Source organism: Phyllobates terribilis, unplaced genomic scaffold, assembly GCF_046119375.1.
Source record: "Phyllobates terribilis strain yellow unplaced genomic scaffold, ASM4611937v1 Scaffold_3__8_contigs__length_932513732, whole genome shotgun sequence".
In the NCBI taxonomy this organism is placed as follows: Eukaryota; Metazoa; Chordata; class Amphibia; order Anura; family Dendrobatidae; genus Phyllobates; species Phyllobates terribilis.
Window position 1 is genome coordinate 465,497,135 of NW_027362763.1, and position 20,574 is coordinate 465,517,708.

The 20,574-nt window shown below is 41.1% G+C and overlaps 1 protein-coding gene across 1 annotated transcript in view; it reads left to right on the forward strand.

Annotated features, from left to right (window-relative positions):
- Positions 1-20,317, forward strand: part of QRSL1 (glutaminyl-tRNA amidotransferase subunit QRSL1) — a 60,204-nt gene extending 39,887 nt beyond the window's left edge. The window contains exons 6-11 of the mRNA XM_073675791.1: positions 6,402-6,577; positions 6,651-6,763; positions 10,538-10,730; positions 14,123-14,240; positions 18,171-18,376; positions 18,770-20,317. Of these exons, the coding sequence (XP_073531892.1) occupies positions 6,402-6,577; positions 6,651-6,763; positions 10,538-10,730; positions 14,123-14,240; positions 18,171-18,376; positions 18,770-18,981 (1,018 nt within the window). The 3' untranslated portion in view covers positions 18,982-20,317. The remainder of the gene's footprint in view (positions 1-6,401; positions 6,578-6,650; positions 6,764-10,537; positions 10,731-14,122; positions 14,241-18,170; positions 18,377-18,769) is intronic.
- The last annotated feature ends 257 nt before the right edge of the window (positions 20,318-20,574 follow it).

Below are 20,574 nucleotides of genomic sequence, written 5' to 3' on the forward strand. Positions count from 1 at the left end.
CGGTATGATTGGGACTCATGCTGGCTGGATTATGAGATATTCTAGACAATCCAGTAGTGGTAGGAAAGTGCTTGTTATCATCGAAAACTGTGTTAAATAAAGTGAGGTCATCCTGTTAAAGCAATAATTATTTTTACAGGTGGTGCAAATATCCTATTATAGTATGTTTCTCTGAAAAATGCACAGTTAGAAAATGACATAATATTTTAAGCCTTGAAAAAGCACCCATCATTCAGTTTTCGGTATTTCTTTTTTCCTCCCCTCCTTTCAAAAGCTAAAGGGAATCTGTCAGCAGGTTTTTGCTATGTAATCTATAGACAGCAGGAGATAGAGGATGAAACACAGAATTTAGAGATGTGTCACTTGTCAAAGTACGTGCTGTCATTTACTAACTGTGAAGGGTTTATGACTAAGAGATTAACATTGGTGAACTACATTAGTCCGGCAAAGCCCCCTCCTGTGATCAGCAGCTCACGGTCTGTGGACTTTGTACACAGAGAGCCTGGTGTGGGCGGAGTTAGCTTTCTTAGCTCTGCTTCACTCTAAATTTAATAGCTCTGTTTGTTTGTATCAGGACCACTGAATCCAGTAAACTAAGTGATACATCGTTGGATTCAGGTTCTCTTTGCCTACCTTACGCTGCTCTCGGATGAGGTAGCAAAAACCTGCTCACAGATTACCTTTTAAGAACTTATTTTTCCATCAACATAACTGTATCATTCCAAGTTAAAGTTGAATGTATTTTTGTCTGCATCTTGGTTCAAACTTCAAGCATTACCATAAAGAATATTATTTTTCCTTTTTTTTGTATAAGGATGGGATGAGTTGTAGGTTTTTTTTAGAATCACCTTTTAATTTACTGAATGATGTATTGGAAAATTAAAAAAAAATCTTTGTAGGATGGAATCACTGTCCGGTAAAAATGTTAATTTTGTTGTACGGGTCAGTACGGTTAGGGTAATACCAAATTTCAGTGTCATAGTACTTAAATGAATTGGTTTGTTTCACCAAGCTGTATTTTTTGTTGCTACCATTCTGTCCTACTTGTTGTATGCGTGATTAGTTAATATGTTGTTTTATTCGTTTTTATTAGATACAACTTTTTATATTTATTTTTATTTAATGATTAGGAGAAGGTCAATTTAAATTCTCACTATAAACACCCTCTTTGAAAAGTAAGATTTTTATCAATGCCTCACTGAGTACAAGAACAATTTTGACAAGACTTAGTTTCATAGAACGCTTTTTTAACCCATGGCATGAAAGCAAGGTTAATAGTGATGAGCGAGTATGTTCTGTTAACCCTTTCGGCAAGCATGCTCGAGTGCTCGCCGAGTATCTTCAGAGTGCTCGGTTGTTATATTTTAGTCACTCCGTGCTCATGATTTGCGACTGTTTGATAGCTTTCATACATGTGAGGAATGCCTAAGAAACAGGCATTCCTCACGTGTATTAAAGCTGTCAAACAGTCGCAAATCATGAGCACGGAGTGACTAAAACATAACACCCAAGCACCCTGAAGATACTCGGAAAACACCCGAGCATGCTCGTAAATCTCGAGTAACAAGCATTCTCGCTCATCACTAAAGGTTTACTCAAATTAGTTGATGCAAAAATGAATAAACCCCACATTAAAAACTACTACATCTAGTATTTTGTATGACCTCAATTATTTTTAAGGACATTACCAGGTCTTCTAGGCATGAAATGGTCAAGTTGGCGACATATTGCAACATCTTTATTTATTCTGCAAGAACAACCTTTTTGACAGCTTGGGTGCTGGATGGAGAGAGATGCTCAACTTGTCTCTTCAGCATTCTCCACAGGTGTTTTGGTTGGGCTCAGATCAGGAGACACACTTGGCCATTGAATCACTTTCATCCTGTTCTTCCTTAGAAATGCAATAGATGTGTGTTTTGTCATGTTGGAAAAGGGCACATATAACAAGGGCACGGAGTGATGGTAGCATCTTCTCTCTCAATATCGAGCAGTAAATCTGTGAATTCATGATGTCATCAATGAAATGTAGGTCCCTGACACCAGGAGCACTCATACAGCGCCACATAAGCACAATGACAAAACCATGTTTCACTGTAGGCGCCATGCATTTAGAAAAATGTATGGTGCTTACAGTGAAACATGTTGGTGGCAGTGTCCTTATGTGGGGCTGCATGAGTGCTGCTGGTGTCAGAGAGCCACCTTACAGTCACATGCCGATGAGCTGCTCTCCCTAATTTTCTCAATGTTCAGTGAAAAACTGAGAGAAGCAGGAAGAAAAGCTAGTTATCATATGAGTGAAATGGCTATGTCATGACTGACTGAACGTGCAAGCAGAGATGAATCCTGGCTTGTCCAGGTTTGAGATGAAAGTCAGCAGTCACTCTAGGTGACTACAGGCTTCTGAATTCTCACAGCGCATGCACTGAACACTTTTAGGATTCTCCTTTGCACAAGTATGCGATTTGTATACTTCTGGCCACATTTCGACTAGATTTGTCCACCCTTGCTTAATTTAATTTTATTGAGTGAGGCAATACATGTCTAGTCGGCATGTAACTGCATGTATACGAATCGCCAGCACCAGAGAGTCCCCACACGGTGCTTTTAAAGATAGCAGTGTCATTGTAATGCTCCTGAATAAAAATATCTGCCCCACGTAGAGCCCATGAATTAATAATTGCCCCTCTCTATGTTCCCCACACAAAATATGACACACACCCTATCCCTCTTATGGTGCTATCCACATTGCCCTATCCTTTCCATACTGGGCTCCCTCTGCACACTGTGTCCCCCCCCTATGGGGCCCATACTGTTCCCCCTCACCACATTCACCCCCCCCCCCCTTTGGCTTACTATCCCTTTCTGGTGGTGCCTTACACTGTCCCTCCATGCTATCCCCCCACACACTGCTCAGTCTTCATTCTGTGCCCACTCACACGTTTTTCCCCTCAATAGTCCCCTCACGCGTTTCCCCCTCCGTCCTCATCAATTTACCCTTTCACTTTCCATACTGCCCCCTCACACATCCCCCCCTCCCCGACTCCCCATACTGTGTCCGCACCCATCCCATCACCCTCGCTTCCCTATACTGTGTTCGCTTACATTTTTCCCTCGCTCCTCATACTGTGTCCGCACCCATCCCCCCACTCACCATACTGTGCCTGCACCTACTGTGTATCCTTGCTCCCCAAACTTATGTCCTCAAATCTTCCCCCCCATTACACTAAATCTCCTCCAACACACAGTAAATCTCTCCCTGCCCCGTTACGCTAAATCTCCCTCACACAGTAAATACCCTCCCACACAGAGTATATCCCTCCTACTTACAGAAAGTCTCCCCTTACCCCCCCCATTACATATAATCTTCGGTGTCTTCAGCTCCAGCGTGGAGCACTTGCCACCGATGCTCTTCCCTCTTCTGGGCGCCGGCGAGTGACGTCAGCAGCATAATCACATGACCTGATCACGCTAGTGGCATCGCTCTGAAAGACGCAAGTACAATTGATCACTGGACTCTGGGAGCCGGCGTGCTTCACGTTCTATGAGCCGGCTGTCAGTTTGACAGCCGGCTCAGAGAACGGCCGACTCCCAGGTCAGAGGCGGCAGAATGCAGCCACCAGGGAAGATACTTCGGAACGCTGCATTAGTTGGCCCGACTGCGCCCCCCTAGATACGCCTCTAACTCTGAATGTGATACACACGTACACACATCAATATGTACTATATACACAAAGCACATATACCCATACACGTATATACTTGCAGCACACACATACAGTGGGTGAAATTAGTATTGAACACGTCACCAATTTTCTAGGTAAATATATTTCTAATGATTTTCTTGAAATGAAATTCTCATCAGATGTTGGTAACAACCCATCCAATCCACACAGGCAAATAACTTAAATTAAACCATAGCTGTCCATAAATTATGTGTAATAATGAGAAATTACATAGGAAAAAAGTATTGAACACATGAAGAACGAGAGGTGCAAAAAGCTATGGACAGTCATGAAACCATGTGAAATCTATCAGTAATTAGAAAGCAATCCTTCCACTTAGTGAAAAATATCAGATTGTTCAACTGATGGCCTATAAAAAGGTGTCTCATTACTAAAGTGCTACGCCAGAAAAATTTCATGATGGGTAAAACTACTGAGCTGTCTTAAGACCTTCGCAACCTTTGTTGCAAAGCATACTGATGGCATTGGTTACAGAAGAATTTCTAAACTATGGAAGGTTCCAGTGAGCACTGTTGGAGCCATAATCCGGGAGTGGAAAGAACATAATTTCACCATAAACCGGCTGCGACCAGTTGCTCCCCACAAGATTTCAGACAGAAAAGTATTATCAGAAGAATTGTCTAAGAGTCAAGGACCACCTGTGGAGAGCTACAGAAATACCTGGAATCAGAAGGTACAATTGTTTCAAAGAAAACTTTAAGTAATGCACTCAGCCTCAATGGTCTTTATGCATGTTCACCACGCAAGATTCCAACAACATTTAGACAAGCCTATGAAATACTGGGAGAGTATAGTCTGGTCAGATGAGACCAAAATCGAACTTTTTGGATGCCATAATAAACACCATGTTTGGAGGCCAAAAGGCACTGCATATCAACCCAAAAACACCATAACAACAGTGAAGTTTGGAAGTGGGAACATCATGATGTGGGGCTGTTTATCAACATATGGCACTGGCAAACTTCATATACTTGAGGGAAGCATAAATGGACACTGAGACATTCTTGATAAAAATCTGCAGCCATCTATCAGGATGATGAAGATGAAACAAGGGTGGACATTCCAGCAAGACAATGATTCCAACACACGACCAAGGAAACTCTCAATTGGTTTCAATGAAAGAAAATAAAGCTGCTAGGTTGGCCCAGCCAATCACTTGACCTGAATCCAAAAGAAAATTTCTGGAAGGAACTAAAGCTCAGCGTTCATAGAAGGATCCCATGGAACTTTCAGGATTTGAAGAGTGTTTGTGTAAAGAATGGGCCAAAATCACACCTGAGCAATGCATGTGACTAGTTTCTCCATACAGGAGGCGTCTTGAAGCTGCCATCACCAACAAAGGCTTTTGTATGAAGTATTAAATAAATTTCAGTAAGCGTGTTCAATACTTTTCCCCTGTATCATTGCTCATTATTACACATAACTTAATTGATGAACATCTGTTTTGATTTCTTTGACTGTGTAGATTGGATGGGTTGTTACTGACATCTGGTGAGAATTTCATGTCAATAGCACCTTTAGAAATCTATTTAATTAGAAAATTGGTGAAATGTTCAATACTTATTTCACCAGCTGTATATACACACAGCACATGCATACACACTGTGGTAGATTAGCTTACTCGATTGTACACAGGTTAAATTTCTTGTTGGTTTATTATAATGCGGTATAAACCGACATAGAGTCCATCAAAGTAAACATGGCCCTTTGGGTAAAACAGGAAACACAAAACAAAGTGGTAACACAAAGCACAGTCCTTGTGGTAGCGGGGATCCTCCCGCTCAGGGTTTAGCAACTCCACGTGGTTCAGGTTAGCTCAACACAAATTTATCTGGAGTTCACCTCTCCAGACCTACTGAACACTGAATGCCTCAGCAGGCCGACTATTTAAACCCCAGACCACACCCTGGAGTGGAGATATGGTGAACGACCTCCCACCCGCTCTGTGGTCATTCACAAAAATCCCAGCCCCCTTTACAATGGCTGCTTAATCACTTGCACCACTTTAGTGTGCAGGAGCAAATCATCTGGATTTCAGATCACTGAAGCTAATAGCCTCCGTGAAACATACCTCCCCTCCAGCCCTTTGCCAGTGACTTTGTCACAACACACACACACACACATTGTAGAGAACTTGCCAGTTTGTCTTCTGTCCCTTCCTCTTCAGTTCCTTTAGAATTCCACAGTGTAAAGGACCTTTGGTGAGATAATGGTCACATGACCGTGATGTCAACACAGGTCTTGCTTCAGTTTCAGCCTTGGAAACTACACTGATAAATCGGAATTAACATTATCTATGCAGTTTATTTTTGAAACTTTGGGACCCTTATGGAGGAGGGAGTCCTGGGCAATTGGCCAGGCTGCTCCTCTGACAAATGCACGCCCTTTCTGCAGGTTATTAAATACTCCACACAATCCTGTTTTGTCACTGACCGTTCCTGCCTGCGATTCTGCTACTTTATTTGATCTCCCGTTAGTAGAGAAGCTCTTCCTCTTCTGGTCTCCTCTGTTGATGGGGCGTCTCTGCTGATGTCACACTTATATATTTCCCTTTAATTTTCATTAATTCAATATGATGCATTTTTTTATGCTAGATGTTTTTATTATTTTAATATACAGAAAAAATGACCATTAAACTTCTTCTTGATTATTAAACAGGGCACTTGGATCTGACACAGGAGGATCAACCAGGAATCCAGCATCTCACTGTGGTATAGTGGGCTTGAAAACAACGTATGGACTTGTGTCCCGCCATGGACTTATTCCTTTGGTAAACTCTATGGATGTACCTGGCATTTTAGCAAGATGTGTGGATGATGCTGCAGCTGTACTAGGTAATATAAAGATGTTTGTAACTGTGAACTACAAGTGTTACTTTTACTTTTAACAGACATCTTGTTATTGTAGGGGTACTTGCTGGTCATGACCCACAAGACTCAACAACGATCCAAGATCACTTCCAGCCATTCACTCTTCCTGATATAATAGATGTGACTAAGCTATGTGTAGGAATTCCAAAGGTAATACCCAACTCATGAATACCAACCTAGTTCTTGGCAAGCATCCAGATGGTCTTTGCAGTAGCTTAGCTACAAATGTGTGTTTTGAATATGGAATTTTTGCCTTATGTGCATCTGACATGGAAACTTGCATTTGGTTTTGCTATAAATACTGACATATTCTTACCTAAAAAAAAATAAAAAATAGCACTGTATTTTAAGAAAGCCAGGTAAGACCGGGTTAGAACTTATCACTGGGTGTCCTGATTCCATGCACCTGGCTAACTATGTCTAGAGCCAGGCCCTGTGTTCATTAGTTGGTTAGTCAGCTAGGGGAGCTGAGCTTTGTGCATTGTGTTGGAGCAGGAGAGAGACATGCCAGAATCTCTCTGAGAGGAGACTGTGCAGGTCATGTGCACTAAACTGCAAGCATCACTGATTGCTATGGACGATAGCCGATTTGTGTGCCAGTAAAAGGCTGTTCTTCATTTAAAGAACTCTGCACATTTATGGTGTTCGATAAACTTCACAATTGGTCCTGGTGCAGCAGCAAATGCAGCAGATGGCTACCCTGACAGAAGCTGTCCGGGCTAGGGATACGGCACTTTCCGCCCTATTAGTCCCGGAGCAAAGTGTGCACCTCTGGCACTACCAAAGGGACAAACATCCTCGGTCCCAGATGTTTGACCTGTTACACCTGTTGTGAAAATGGCCGCAGTCTGAGACCTGCTCTCTGGCACAGATGGAGGAAAGAATGGTAGTGGAACAATTTATCCACTCTCTACCTAGGTTCGTGCCCAGCTAGGTTGCCCAGGAAGATCCCCAGAATGCAGATGACTTTGTGAGTCTCGCGGGAAGATACTTAGCTGTGTAGAGCAGTTAAGGGAGCCTGAGGTCAACTTTTTGGGACATCCAAAAGAAGGGGCACAAGGCCACGTCTGAGAGGTGCTTACAGACCCAGTAGGGGTCAGAGACAGGTACATCTCGTACCTTTGTCTATTGGATGTTTCGTGCCACAGGTCCTTTATCAGCCCATTGGTCACTGGTATCAGAACCCGTGGACTGCTCCATAGGCCAATGCTTCTCATATCTTGGACACCCCACGTGCAGTGCCGTACCACACCCTGGTGAGGGGACCTCAGCTGTACTAGGTAAATGGTGTTACTGTGACTGGACTCTAGGACCTAGGGAGTTTGGTGACCCTAGTAATGGCCACACTTTCATATGTGCTAGTCCCTCGGAAGGAGGTGGGCTTAAGGTGTCACGCCAGGTGTTGGAAAGACTTAGTGCAACACAGAGGGAAAGGGAGCCCAGACACTAGGGAAAGGGGGAAGTGGAGACCTCCTAGACTCATCTAGGGTCACACTGTCTCAACTACCATCCCTATATTGCCTCTTCAGCAATCGCTGCACGCGTACCTCGCCCTGTCTTTCCCTGGTTTATGGCTAAGGCTAGGGATGGGAGGAGATGAGCACTAGTTGATCTCCACTAAACTCTATAAACAACAAGGGTAGACAAACAGGGGGAGAATGCTTAGCTTTAGACAACTCCAGACAAATGCGAACTCGGCCTCAAGCTCCAGAGAGGACGAAGTACTGCTCTTGCTAAGCCTTCACAAGTAGAAATGAATATAGCCAGCACCTCCCTCTCAGACACACCAGATATATACACCCAGGCCAGGGAGCTAATTACCAGAAGGAGGTAGCCATTAGGTCTTGGAGACGGCCTCTGATCTAAGAAGATGTCTGTAATGCCAAACGTAGACATCTCCTGCAACCAACTGCAGGGCTACTGTCTGTCACCTCTGATACACCCGTGACATAAGGTGTGTCTATGGAGACACAAAAAACTATCCCATGGCCTACGTCGACATACGAACAGACTGTGGTGTCATGTCCCACGAAGTCGGAGTGGTCAAGACTTATTGCATGCTATTGTTATCGATCGTGACTTTCTGTTGTTCTGGGACTGATGGGCTATAGCTGTAGTGCTCAGTAGTCCAGTATACCGCCAGGAGTCGGCTACGGTATCAAGGTCACATGATGTAAATAGTGAATTTCCTTTCACTGTGCTGGCTAGAAAGGAGGATGAAGGAGCATCCCCTGATGCCAATGTCCATGACCCAGAGGAGTCTCACGACCACTTTGGGACTGCCCAGCTCAGAGACTAATCGGTAAATGTAATTGTGTTAAGTAGCAGGTTCTCAGCGTTACCAGGTCAAAGCATTCCAGAGAGGGAGCGTTTTGGGAGCTTAGACTGGCCCAATGTAGGCACTGTGGGTTGGCAGACCATGCCCAGCCCCTGACTTTGGGCAGAGGGGTAGGATATGTAGGAAACCCGGTAGGACAGGGTTAAAACCTAGCTCTGAAGGTCCTAATTTTGTGCACCTGGAAAGCTATGTCTAGAGCCTGGCCCTGTTTTCATTTGTTGGTTGGTCAGTCAGCTAGGGGAGATGAGCAGTGAGGGTTGTGTTGGAACAGGAGATAGACAAGTCAGAATCTCTCTGAGAGGAGACTGCACAGGTCGTGTGCACGAAACTGCAAGTATTACTAGTTGCTATGGACAATAGCCGTTTTGTGTGCTGGGAAAAGGCTGTGTTTCATTTAAAGAACTGTGCAAATTTATGGAGTTCAATGAACCTCACATTGTTTTGATACAATAATCTGGTGCCTGTGTGAACTCTAGTGCCTACCTGAGAGCGAACCCCTACAAGATGTACTCTTGGCAGTGATGCCAGTAACTGTGGCACATGACTTTTGAGGATAGTGCTTGATGCCCGTTTCACTTGCTGGTATGTCATACCATCACTGAAGATCTGTAAACCAAGTCTTTTAGGTGCCCATCTGAGCCGCTCCACTGCATCAGCGAATGTTGAATTGAGTCTTGTTTATTTTTTATTTTAGTACATTTGTTGCTTTTTTTTTTCTACTTTTTGGACAACCTGTTTAAAAAACTTAAAACAAAAAGAAAACTAAAGCCAGTTTGCTAAAGCTTTTAAAACTGCTGACAAAAGTACATAACCCTATACCACCTCTGTAACACAAATTGCTTGTCTGACAAGAAAAAAAGCTATGTAGAATAGAGCTGCATTTACAATGAAATATATTCATGAACCAGCTTTCCTAAAAATCCTCGTTTCATAATGATCTTTAAGTGTATCAGGCTGCCGATCACCCGCTGACGAGCAATACACTTTGTTTAGTGGGTGAAATGATCTGTTGCGCAGCATAAAAGATCATCGTTCTCTACAGCGAATCGTTCTGTGTAAATTTAAAGGGATCGCACTGCTAAGAACAATGGCAGCATATGCGCACTGAGCATCGTTGACTGCGGTCTGCCCGTGTACTCAGGCAATTAAACGACCGCCGATAGGTAAATGGTCACTGATCAGCAGTCGTTTAGTGCCCTTGGTCGGTCCATGTAAATGAACTCAAAGGGTCCGTACACAGTAGCCACAATTATCTGCTTTGTGTCTGTACTGTAGCCCTTATTTTATTTTTTTAATGCACTTTTTCCTCACAGATTTTAAGAGATATGACATGAGTGCGAAATGTTTCATTGCATGCTTTATCATGGAGAAATTATCCCCCAGAGTCCTGTAGGTGCTTTGTGGAGCACTTTACAAGTTTGTGAACCCTAAGAAACAAAGCATTAAAGAACACAAGCATGTTTCATTATTTGGGTGTTTTGTTCTTTTAAATCAGCCTAAATGAGTTATTGTTTTGCAATCTGAAACTTTTCTGTTCTCTTATTTTACATTTTTTAGCTTTTGCTTTGTTTTGTTTTTTTTTAAAGGAATATCATGCCCCAGGATTATCTACAGAAATACTCTCTCTCTGGTCAAAAGCAGCAGATATGTTGGAGAATGCTGGAGCCAAGGTGGTTGAGGTTTCAATGCCTCACACACGCTATTCTATTGTTTGCTACCATGTCTTGTGTACAGCTGAAGTAGCTTCAAATATGGCTCGATTTGATGGACTGGAATATGGTAAATATTAGTTCATTTCACAATAATAAGGTTATGTGATCAATAGAATTGGACCAGTAACTTCTGAAATTGTCTTATGTAATGCTTTACTGCTTTAATTATTCCTGTTGCTAAAACTACAGGCAGTATAAATAAGAGCGTGGCTGCACAATAGTAGCCTTGTATGTTTTCTGCCATTTTAGGGAAAACCTAGTTTGAAGATCCTGCTGAAGTCCATAGGGAGAGATGAGACTAGTCCAGCACCGCCTCTGGGCCGGCTTCTCGCCACATCGCTATAGCAGACTGACAGGCCTCTCCCATGTGTGTACATAGTGAGACAAGCTTGGAGCAGCGCCAGAGCATTTCGAGGAAAAACATGATTGCTGCCAGGCTTTAACTCGTGCTGCCTTTGGTTCGGGCAGCATATATCGACAACCCGCTTCCCTCTTAAAACCTTTAATTTTACTCCTTAAGCAGTCTGACTTTCTCAAGTGAAATGTCCACTTTATGCTTCATTTCTGACTATTTGATGAGCCCTTATTGTCTTTCCCTCTTTCATCATTAACCCTTTCCTGCCATTGGACTTAACACAAGATCCTATTTTGCAGTGCGTTCTCGCAAATGGATCTACCAGTATGTCCTGGAGATTAAGCGGGAACAGGAGCTGTGCCCGCATGATCATTGCCAGGCTTAAGTGATAGCCGAGCCCCAGCTGTCACGGCCAGGGGCAGAGCGGGCACTGTCCAGTCCGTTTAACCCTCTGCTGCGATCAATAGCGATCGCAGCATTTAGAAGGGATGGAAAGGGAGGGGGATCCCTTTCCCTTCAAATCAGCACCCCCACAATGTAATCGCAGGCTGACTATTGTTGTCATGGCTACCCGAGGTCAAATGATGACTTCTGGGTCTGCCAACTACAGTAGCCTGTTAGACCATTCCAGCATGCCAAAGTGTTTTTATTATGTAAAAGCAGCAAAACAAAAAAAATTATATGAATGTAGTATCGCTGTAATCGTAGTGACACGAAGAATAATCCTGTCTTATAATTTTTATCACATGCGGTACGGCATTAAGAAAAAAAAAATCCCAAAAAATACAATTCCTGAATTGCTGTTTTTTGTTCTTTCTGCCTCCCAAAAATCTGAATAGGAAGCGATCAAAAAAGTCTGGTGCCCGAAAATGGTACCAATAAAAACGTCAACTTGTCCTTCAATATACAAGCCCTTACATGACTCTGTCGGTTGAAATATAGAAAAATATGGTGATGCAAAAGCAATTTTTTGTAGACAAAGTTTTTCTAGTGTGTGATAGTTGGTTTAATGTTTTTTTTTTTTTTTTTTTTTAAACCATCTCAGGACAGACAAGAAGAGATCTATGTTGTAATAAAAACTACATAAGTTTATTAGAGAAATTCATAAATTGAAATTGCATAAAAAAAACATATCATAGAACAAGGAATACCTCAAAGGGGCATTGCACACCTGGATATGTACAAGACATACTAAATTGGGCTTAAGAATACGCATCTATATATAGGTATAGAAAACGGTGCTCTGCCAGTGCACTCTCCATCGGCACCACGGTTATACTCCTCAGGTAACACCTTCTACCAATAGATGCATTTTAAAGAGGAGGGTAATGTGTACTGATGCCTAGTTTCCATACCAAGCAATAGGGCAAAATCCTCATTAGATAGGTTGAATAGAAAAATATCTGTGCACCTTTGAAAAGGACACCGCTGAACAGAAGCCAGACGTAGCCCAGAATAACTCTGCTGCCTCATTATAATGACTGGATCCCTCAGGGGTTTCATCTGAATCACGTTATTCAGAGATTTAGATGGAAACCCCGATGTAAGTGCTCAGCATAGAGCGCTGGATAAATGTGAACCAAAATGTTATGTAAAATATTCCCATAAAAGCTTCAACTCAGTCCACAAAAAAAAACAAGTCCCCACTCAGGTCTGTCATTTATCAATGGAAATATAGGGGGCTTCCATGTTACTGGTAGTACAAAGGCTCTGGAAAAGCCCAAAGGCTCCTCACCCCCCAAAAGAAATCCAGAAAATTCTGCACTCCCAAATCCAAGTGCCCCCGTCCCTTCTGAGCCCCAGTGTGTGCCTAAACCATAGTTAGCGTCCACTTGTTTGGCATTTCTGTAGCGATTAGAGCCCGCTTAACTTATGGGGTCCATGTCTCCAGACCCACCAGCTAGGCACAATGTACTGGGCACTACAATGGCAGATTTGCAATTTTCACTCAGCAATATCCACTGTTACTTGTTTCTGGAAAACACCCATGGAGTCAAAATCGTCACTACACCAGTGGATAATTTCTAAAATGGGGTCACATGAGGGGGTATTTTCCTCTTCTGGCACTTAGGGGCTCTGTTTAGAGTCCACAAACTATTTTATGAAAATTTGTCCTCCAATAGTCAAATAGCGCTCCGTCCCTCCCGAGTCTTGCCGTGTGGCTAAGCAGTACTGTACAGCAACATATGGGGTTTTTCCACATTCAGCAGAAATTGTGTGACAAATTTTGTTGCCATTTTTACCTATTTCCCCATGTGAAAATGTAAAATTTTGGGCTAAAACAAAATTTTTGTGATAAAAATGTAATTTTTTTTTCTTCACTGCACAATGGTATAAAATGTTGTGACACACCTGTGGTATCAATATAATCACTGCACCCATAGATGAATTCAATGAGAGGTGTAATTTGTAAAATGGGGTCACTTATGGTGGGTTCTGCTGTTCTGGCACCTTGGGGTTTTTCCAGTAGGTCATGACACCTGCAAACCATAACAGTAAAATCTGCACGATAATATGGCGCTCCTTCCCTTCTGAGCTTTCCACTGTGCCTGAAAAGTAGTTCCCGATTTATATATAGGGTATTGGCTTACTAAGGAGAAATTGCACAACAAACTGTGAGGTCCATTTTTTCCTATTAGCCCTTATACAAATTGAAAATTTGGGGCTAAAACAACATTTTAGTAATAAAAATGTAATTATTCTTTCTTCACCGCCCAATGGTTTAAAATTCTGTGAGGCACATGAGGGGTGTAGTTTGTGAAATGGGGTCACTTGAGGGGTTCTGCTTTTCTGGCACCTCCAGGGGCTCTGCCAATGTGACATGGCACCCTCAAACCATTCCAGCAAAATCTGAACTCCAATATGGAGTCATCCCTTCTGAGCTTTGAACTGTGCCTCAAAAGTAGTTTTTGACCACATATGGGGTATTAGCAGAAATTGCTTAACAAATTGTACTGTTCATTTTCTCCTATTATCCCTTTTGAAAACTTAGGGCTAAAGCTATTTTTTTTGTGGGATAAAATGATAATTTTCCATTTACTCAACCCAATAACGTTGTTATTTTTGCATATTCAGCGATGTGTTTTCTTTTTAATGCTTTGCAGGGCATCGGGCTGATATTGAAGTTTCCACAGAAGCCATGTATTCTACAACCAGAAGAGAAGGTTTTAATGATGTTGTAAGGGGAAGAATATTATCTGGAAACTTCTTCCTTCTTAAACAGTAGGTCATTGTTTTTGCAAGCCACTGTTGGCAATGTCATCCTGTTTGTTCAGCTCCTTCACACAATGTTTTCTTTTCCTTGGAACTGCAAGAAAATAATTAATAAAAAAACTCAGGCACAAAAAAAGACTAAAAGGAGTTATCCCTCTATTAAATTAAATGTATAAAATCCCAACCCCTATCCGCCAGGCTCTTCTTCCAATGCATTTCTAAATGGCTAAAAAAAACCACAACCCTTTGTTTATGCCAAATCACCCCTCAGGGATCTCTCCTGCCTCTTTCAGCTATCTTGTGGAGTGGGACCCCCTCGTTGCGCCAATACTACGACCACTCAACTTACACATTTTTTCCTCTCCTTCGTTGGGAATTCTGATTTTGCTCGTCTTTTATCCCCATTTGAAAAATTGTGCATTTCCTCTTCAATGCTGGAATACGCGGTCTCAGTTTTATACAGATTCCTGTCAACTCCTGAACTGGAATGTTTTCCTCAGATTTGCAGCACCTGGGAAACTGAGCTGCCACTGAAAATCTCAGTTGAACATTGGAGAAGATGTTTCCATCTTTCTCATAAATGCTTATCGCAAACAAAGCTCAGGAGACAAACTATAAAATTGTTTCCAGATGGTTCCGGGTTCCTGTGGTTTCCAAGTATTTCCAATTTGTGTTGGTGCTGCGTAACGCATGAAGGCACAATGGCCACATTCTGGTGGTTTTGCCCGGTACTTGTACCGTTTTGGAAGGGAGTACTCGAGGTGGGGTCCTAGCTTTAAAAGATAGCTCTTAAGACACTTGCTTCAAGTAGCGATAACGATCAACCCATGTCATTGGAAATCATCGGCTGCTCCATCTATGGAGGAATGGTTTTCGGAAATAGCTGCAGCCCAGTGTATGGATTTGCTGTTTACCCACTCCCTCGAGGAAAAGGTTAAGATCACTAATAGATTGCTTCACTGGGACGTCTTTCTAGCCTCACCGCACTACAGGTCCGTCCGCGGGTATAATAGTCTCAGTTTTGGCCGTCTGCGACGTGCTATCCTAAAAGTCCTCTTCCAGGTCTCGTGTCCGCTCTCTGATCGCCTCTAGTCCTACCTCCCCATTTGTCTGCGTCTTCTCCCTGGTGTATCTTCAACAATTATTTTATCTTATTGTCTCATCGACTGTTTTTACTCTCTTCTGTTTGTCCTGTAATTGCTTGTTGAATTTCCTTGATATGTTTATAATTTTCAAATTCATGTTTTTATTGAATTTTTTTTTTTAAAGTCCCAATTTTAAAAAAAATTGTGACGCTGTGTAGAATGTAAAGAAGACATGGATGCAATGATTTAGAAATCTCTTATAGCCATATTTTATTCACAATGGAACACATATCTGAAGTTGAAAGTTAGATATTTATCCATTTCATCTGAAGAGATTAACTCATTTACAAATTGATGGCAGTGCCTTTCTTTACATTTTACACAGCATCCAAACTTTTTTTGCAATTGGGGTTGTAAAAGGTAAGCAATATTTCCATTTACATACTTAACAATTAGCTTCAATGAACAGAAAATGAAAAATGTTACAAGTCTTGGAAAATGGCAACACAATCCCAAAATGTTTGTTGTTTTTTTTTTTTTTTTTTTACAAATTTCATATTTCTTTTTTTCGCCACTAAAATATTAATAAAAAAACTGGACAAGTTTGATATTGCTGTAATCATACTGACCTGAAAAATCATGGCGCCAGGTCATTTTTATCGAACACTGTACTTCGTAAAAAAAAAAAAGCAATTTGCAAAGAACAGTATCGGAATTGCGTTGGAATTTTTTTTTTTTTGCACTTGGAATTTTTTTCCTGAGTTTCAGTACACAGTGAAATAAATGCTGTCCTGCGAAAAAAAAGGCTGTGGACAAAAATTTAAAAAAAGTTCAAGCTCTTTTAAGGAGAGGAGGAAAAAGCGAAAATGCAAAAATGGAAATTGGCCATGTTGGTAAGGCGTTAAAGATTCTATAAAACTACAGCAATGCGGAAAAAAACAAGTGCTCATAGCAATGCAACTGAAAACATTAAAAAAGTTATACTTTTTAGAAGGCTGAGTTAAAAGTTAAAAAATGGAGGGAGTTAAATAAGGAGTAGGACCATTATAAGAAGAAGAGATTAAGAGAAGCCCATGACAGGGAGGAGGGAGATGCTGCAGCAGTGAGGCTGTAAAGTGTGAGAGGGTAAAGAGGGCATAATCATATTAGTCAATCTGACTCAACCTGTCTGATACTGCAAGTGAATGGATGGCATTAATGTTGTGTTGCCACCTTCACATGTGGTTGTTTTGAGGAAGGAGTCGGATTTGACTCTTAAACGTGTTGACAATTAAACCACCTTCAACTAATTTGTTTATGATCCGTTCTTGAATCAGCAGCTCTATTGAAGTCCACTCACTCTGGCTTTCTCTATTGATACTGCAAGTGAGTGAGAGATGAGGGGGAGGGCATCTAATGGGTCAGACAAAACTGCACAGCTCTGACATGCCAGAAAAAAACCTAACCACTCTCTACAAATATTCATGGGCTGCACAGTGACACAGAATTGCAAACTACCTTGTACAATTGCTAAACAGAATCTGCCAAACTTGTGTCAGGTAATCTATTCAGGTTGAGAAACATTTCTGGATACAGTACAGTTAATGTCTTCCTGGCTGGGAAATTTCTACTTTCTTTCCCACCCCCTTCTTCCAACAGCCAAAACTTTTTATTTTTCCATCCACATTGCAGTGTAATGGCCGGCAATAGGCCACCTGAGTGCTGCAGCCTAACAGTGTCACACAGCGCTGACATTGCTGAAATGGTGCCAGACCAGGAGGTCTGTATATGGTGTTTTTATTTTACAAAGGGCGCTGTTGCATTTAAGAAGTGGTTGTTCAAGTAACGGATAACTTCTTTAATATACCTAGACCAACATGACTAGGTCGCATGACCTGATAAAGCGACTTTCAGCTAACATCCACACTAATCCCTACTTCCCACTCCCGGCTCCAAGACTTCTCCCAAGTTGCATCTATTCTTTGGAATTCTCTACCCCAAGAAATTAGGACGAACCACAACTTGCACAGTTTTAGGCGCTCCCTAAAAACACATCTGTTTAGGGCGGCCTTTCACGTTCCTAAAATCTAAGTCCTTTTTATATATAGCCCATTCACTATTTCTCTGTACAAAATTCTCCATCAAACTCCACCGCACCCAAAAGCACAACACATACTGGCCGGTGATGAGCTCATGCAGCCTTTATCTATCCCCCATTCCCTCAAGATTGCTGGACCATCATCGTAAATAAGCCCCTGTACTTTGTGTCACCCCCATCTCATTGTAGATTGTAAGCTCTTATTAGCAGGGTCGTCATTATTTTTGCCTTAATTATTATATTATCTTTAACTATGTTACTTATGACTGTTGTATGTGAACCTCTCAATTGTAAAGCGCTGCAGAATATGTTGGCGCTATATAAATAAAGATTATTTTTATTATTATTATTATTATTATTATTATTAAAGGGACATCTCAGAAAAAAACTAATACTCTGTGCTGTGTTCTGTGCTCAGCCTGCAAAAAGTGATCCTAGACTTCTGTTTTTGGTGTTTTTTTTTCAAATCTCTAATTCTTTTATCTGTTCATCAGCTCCTGCACTAGCTATAACACATAAGTGTATAGATTTTTCATAGTGTTCCTGCTTCTGATATATGGCAATACATTTTTCTGCAGCCTTTGGAGCTGTGCTGCCCATGGCCCATATACATTTTGTGCAGTTTCACCTGTATGTAAGCGACACATTAAGGAGTGCCCATTTTGCTTTGAAAATATTCAAAGTGACTTTTCTAATATGTTTTAATATTTTTTAAGTCCCCAGCTTTGTCTAATTTGCACAAAATCTCATTGCGAATTGTCTGCTGGTTTGTTTCAGAAACTATGAAAAGTATTTCCTGAAGGCTCAGAAGGTGCGACGTTTGATAGCTGATGACTTTGTGAATGTGTTCACATCTGGAGTAGATGTCTTACTTACTCCAACCACCCTAGGAGATGCAGCTCCTTACGTAGAATTCATCCAGGAGGATAACAGAACTCGCAGTGCTCAGGAGGACGTCTTTACACAATGTGCCAACATGGCTGGTAAGCATTATTTAAAAATTGTCTTGAATACCATAGTCATGAAAAATATTACATCACAATTGATTACTATTTGTGATGAGCACAAGTGCTCGTTACTCTAGTTTGTCTAGTGTTCTCGGGTATGCACCGAGTATCGCGGGTGCTCAAGTGACACATACATACTGTACATATTTATATATAGTATAAAGTAGATTAGGAGATTGCAGGTATCATTTCATAAATCTACTGGAGTATTAAGCCTAAACCAGATTTTTGTCTTTAATGTTTAGCATAGAACAATTATTGTAACTATGTAATATATGTCATTTAGATTCTGATATATTTCCTTTCAATATGTTATGTTAACTCTGAAATTGCTCTGTAGCTTTAATGTCTTGTTTCTCCTCTGACAAGGTGTTCCTGCTATAACCGTTCCTGCAGGTCTGTCTAGTAGAGGACTGCCTCTCGGCCTCCAGTTCATTGGACAAGCCTTTTGTGAAGAACAGCTTCTAAGTGTCGCTAAATGGTTTGAAAATCAAACTAACTTCTGCCCATTAGAGTTTCATAAAAGTCATGAAAATGGACACATAGCTACGAGACAAAGTAAATCTGCTTCTTCATTGTAGTCAATAAAAAATAAAGTTTTCCACTGCTATTTATTATAGCTTGAACTTAAAATACATGTAGTCCGTACATGTTGAGTATCCGCTCAAAAATGTACAGGATGGAAATTTTGGTAAATTGACTTGGTTTGTTATGCTTTACCGGAGGAAAGCTTCTGAATTCTCCCATTGAGTTTCCAAGAACCACTTTACATTCAACACTTCCATAGCTTCCTGAACTTGTTTCTTTTGGAGGATTGCCACTATCCAGTTTCCCTACCATGATGTACACAAATAATTGTGCTTAACAAGAGGCATCTCAGTGTGTCATGCATGTCATCAACCTCACCTGTATCCTAAAAGACACTCACGGCAACAATGTAGTGTGGCTTGTGCCAGCTGTAACACTATTGAAGAGTGGAAAGATTATTTTCTTTTCAGGTCTTACGACAGGAATATGTTGTGATTGTGATCTGCTGTAGAATATAAAATCTGTGTACTTTGAAGTATTTTATTGGCAATTATCCTTTTCACTCCCAATTTGTCAAAGCATTATGCATCATCTGCCAAAATTGTCTGGATCTTGTGGCTACTTGTGTTTCTATCAGTTCATTGCTGTGGAGGACTTATAAGTGCATGTTGCATTAATTGTACTGGTAACTTGCTTTTTATCCCCTTCCCGGCGTGACCAATTCTCTGTTTTTGCATTTTCGTTTTTTCCTCCCCTTCTTCCCAGAACCATAACTTTATTTTTCTGTCCACATGGTTGTATGAGGTCTTGTTTCGTGCTGGACGAGTTGTACTTTTGAATGACACCACTCATTTCGTCACATAATGAACTAAAAATAAGGAACAAAATTCCAAGTGCGGTGAAATTGTGAAAAAAACGCAATTCTGACATTGTTTTTAGGGAGTTGTTTTTACGACATACATTTAGTGGTAAAAATGACCTCGCAGTATGATTCTGCTAATGAGTATGGCTACGGTGATACCAAACTTGTCCCTTTTTTTTTATTACTTTAGTTGTGAAAAAAAAATCAGCAGTTTGAAAAAAATCTACATATATTTTGGGATGTGTCACCATTTTCCGAGACCCATAACGCTTTCATTTTTCAGTCGATGGAGCCATGTGATCGCTTACGTTTTTATTGATACCACTTTGAGATAGATACAACGTTTTAATCGCTTGTTACAGCATTTTTCTGTGGTATTACATCAACCAAAAAAACTCCATTTTGGTGTTCTTGAATTTTTCCATTTAAGATGATTACCGATTGGGTTAATTGTTTTTATATTTTGATAGATCAGACTTTTATGAGCGCGGTGATCCCATACAGTGGGGAAAAAAAGTATTTAGTCAGCCACCAATTTTGCAAGTTCTCCCACTTAAAAAGATGAGAGAGGCCTGTAATTGACATCATAGGTAGACCTCAACTATGAGAGACAAAATGAGAAAACAAATCCTGAAAATCACATTGTCTGATTTGGATAGAATTTTTTTTCAAATTTTGGTGGAAAATAAGTATTTAGTCAATTACAAATAAGCAAGATTTCTGGCTCTCACAGACCTGTAACTTCTTCTTTAAGAGGCTCCTCTGTCCTCCACTCATTACCTGT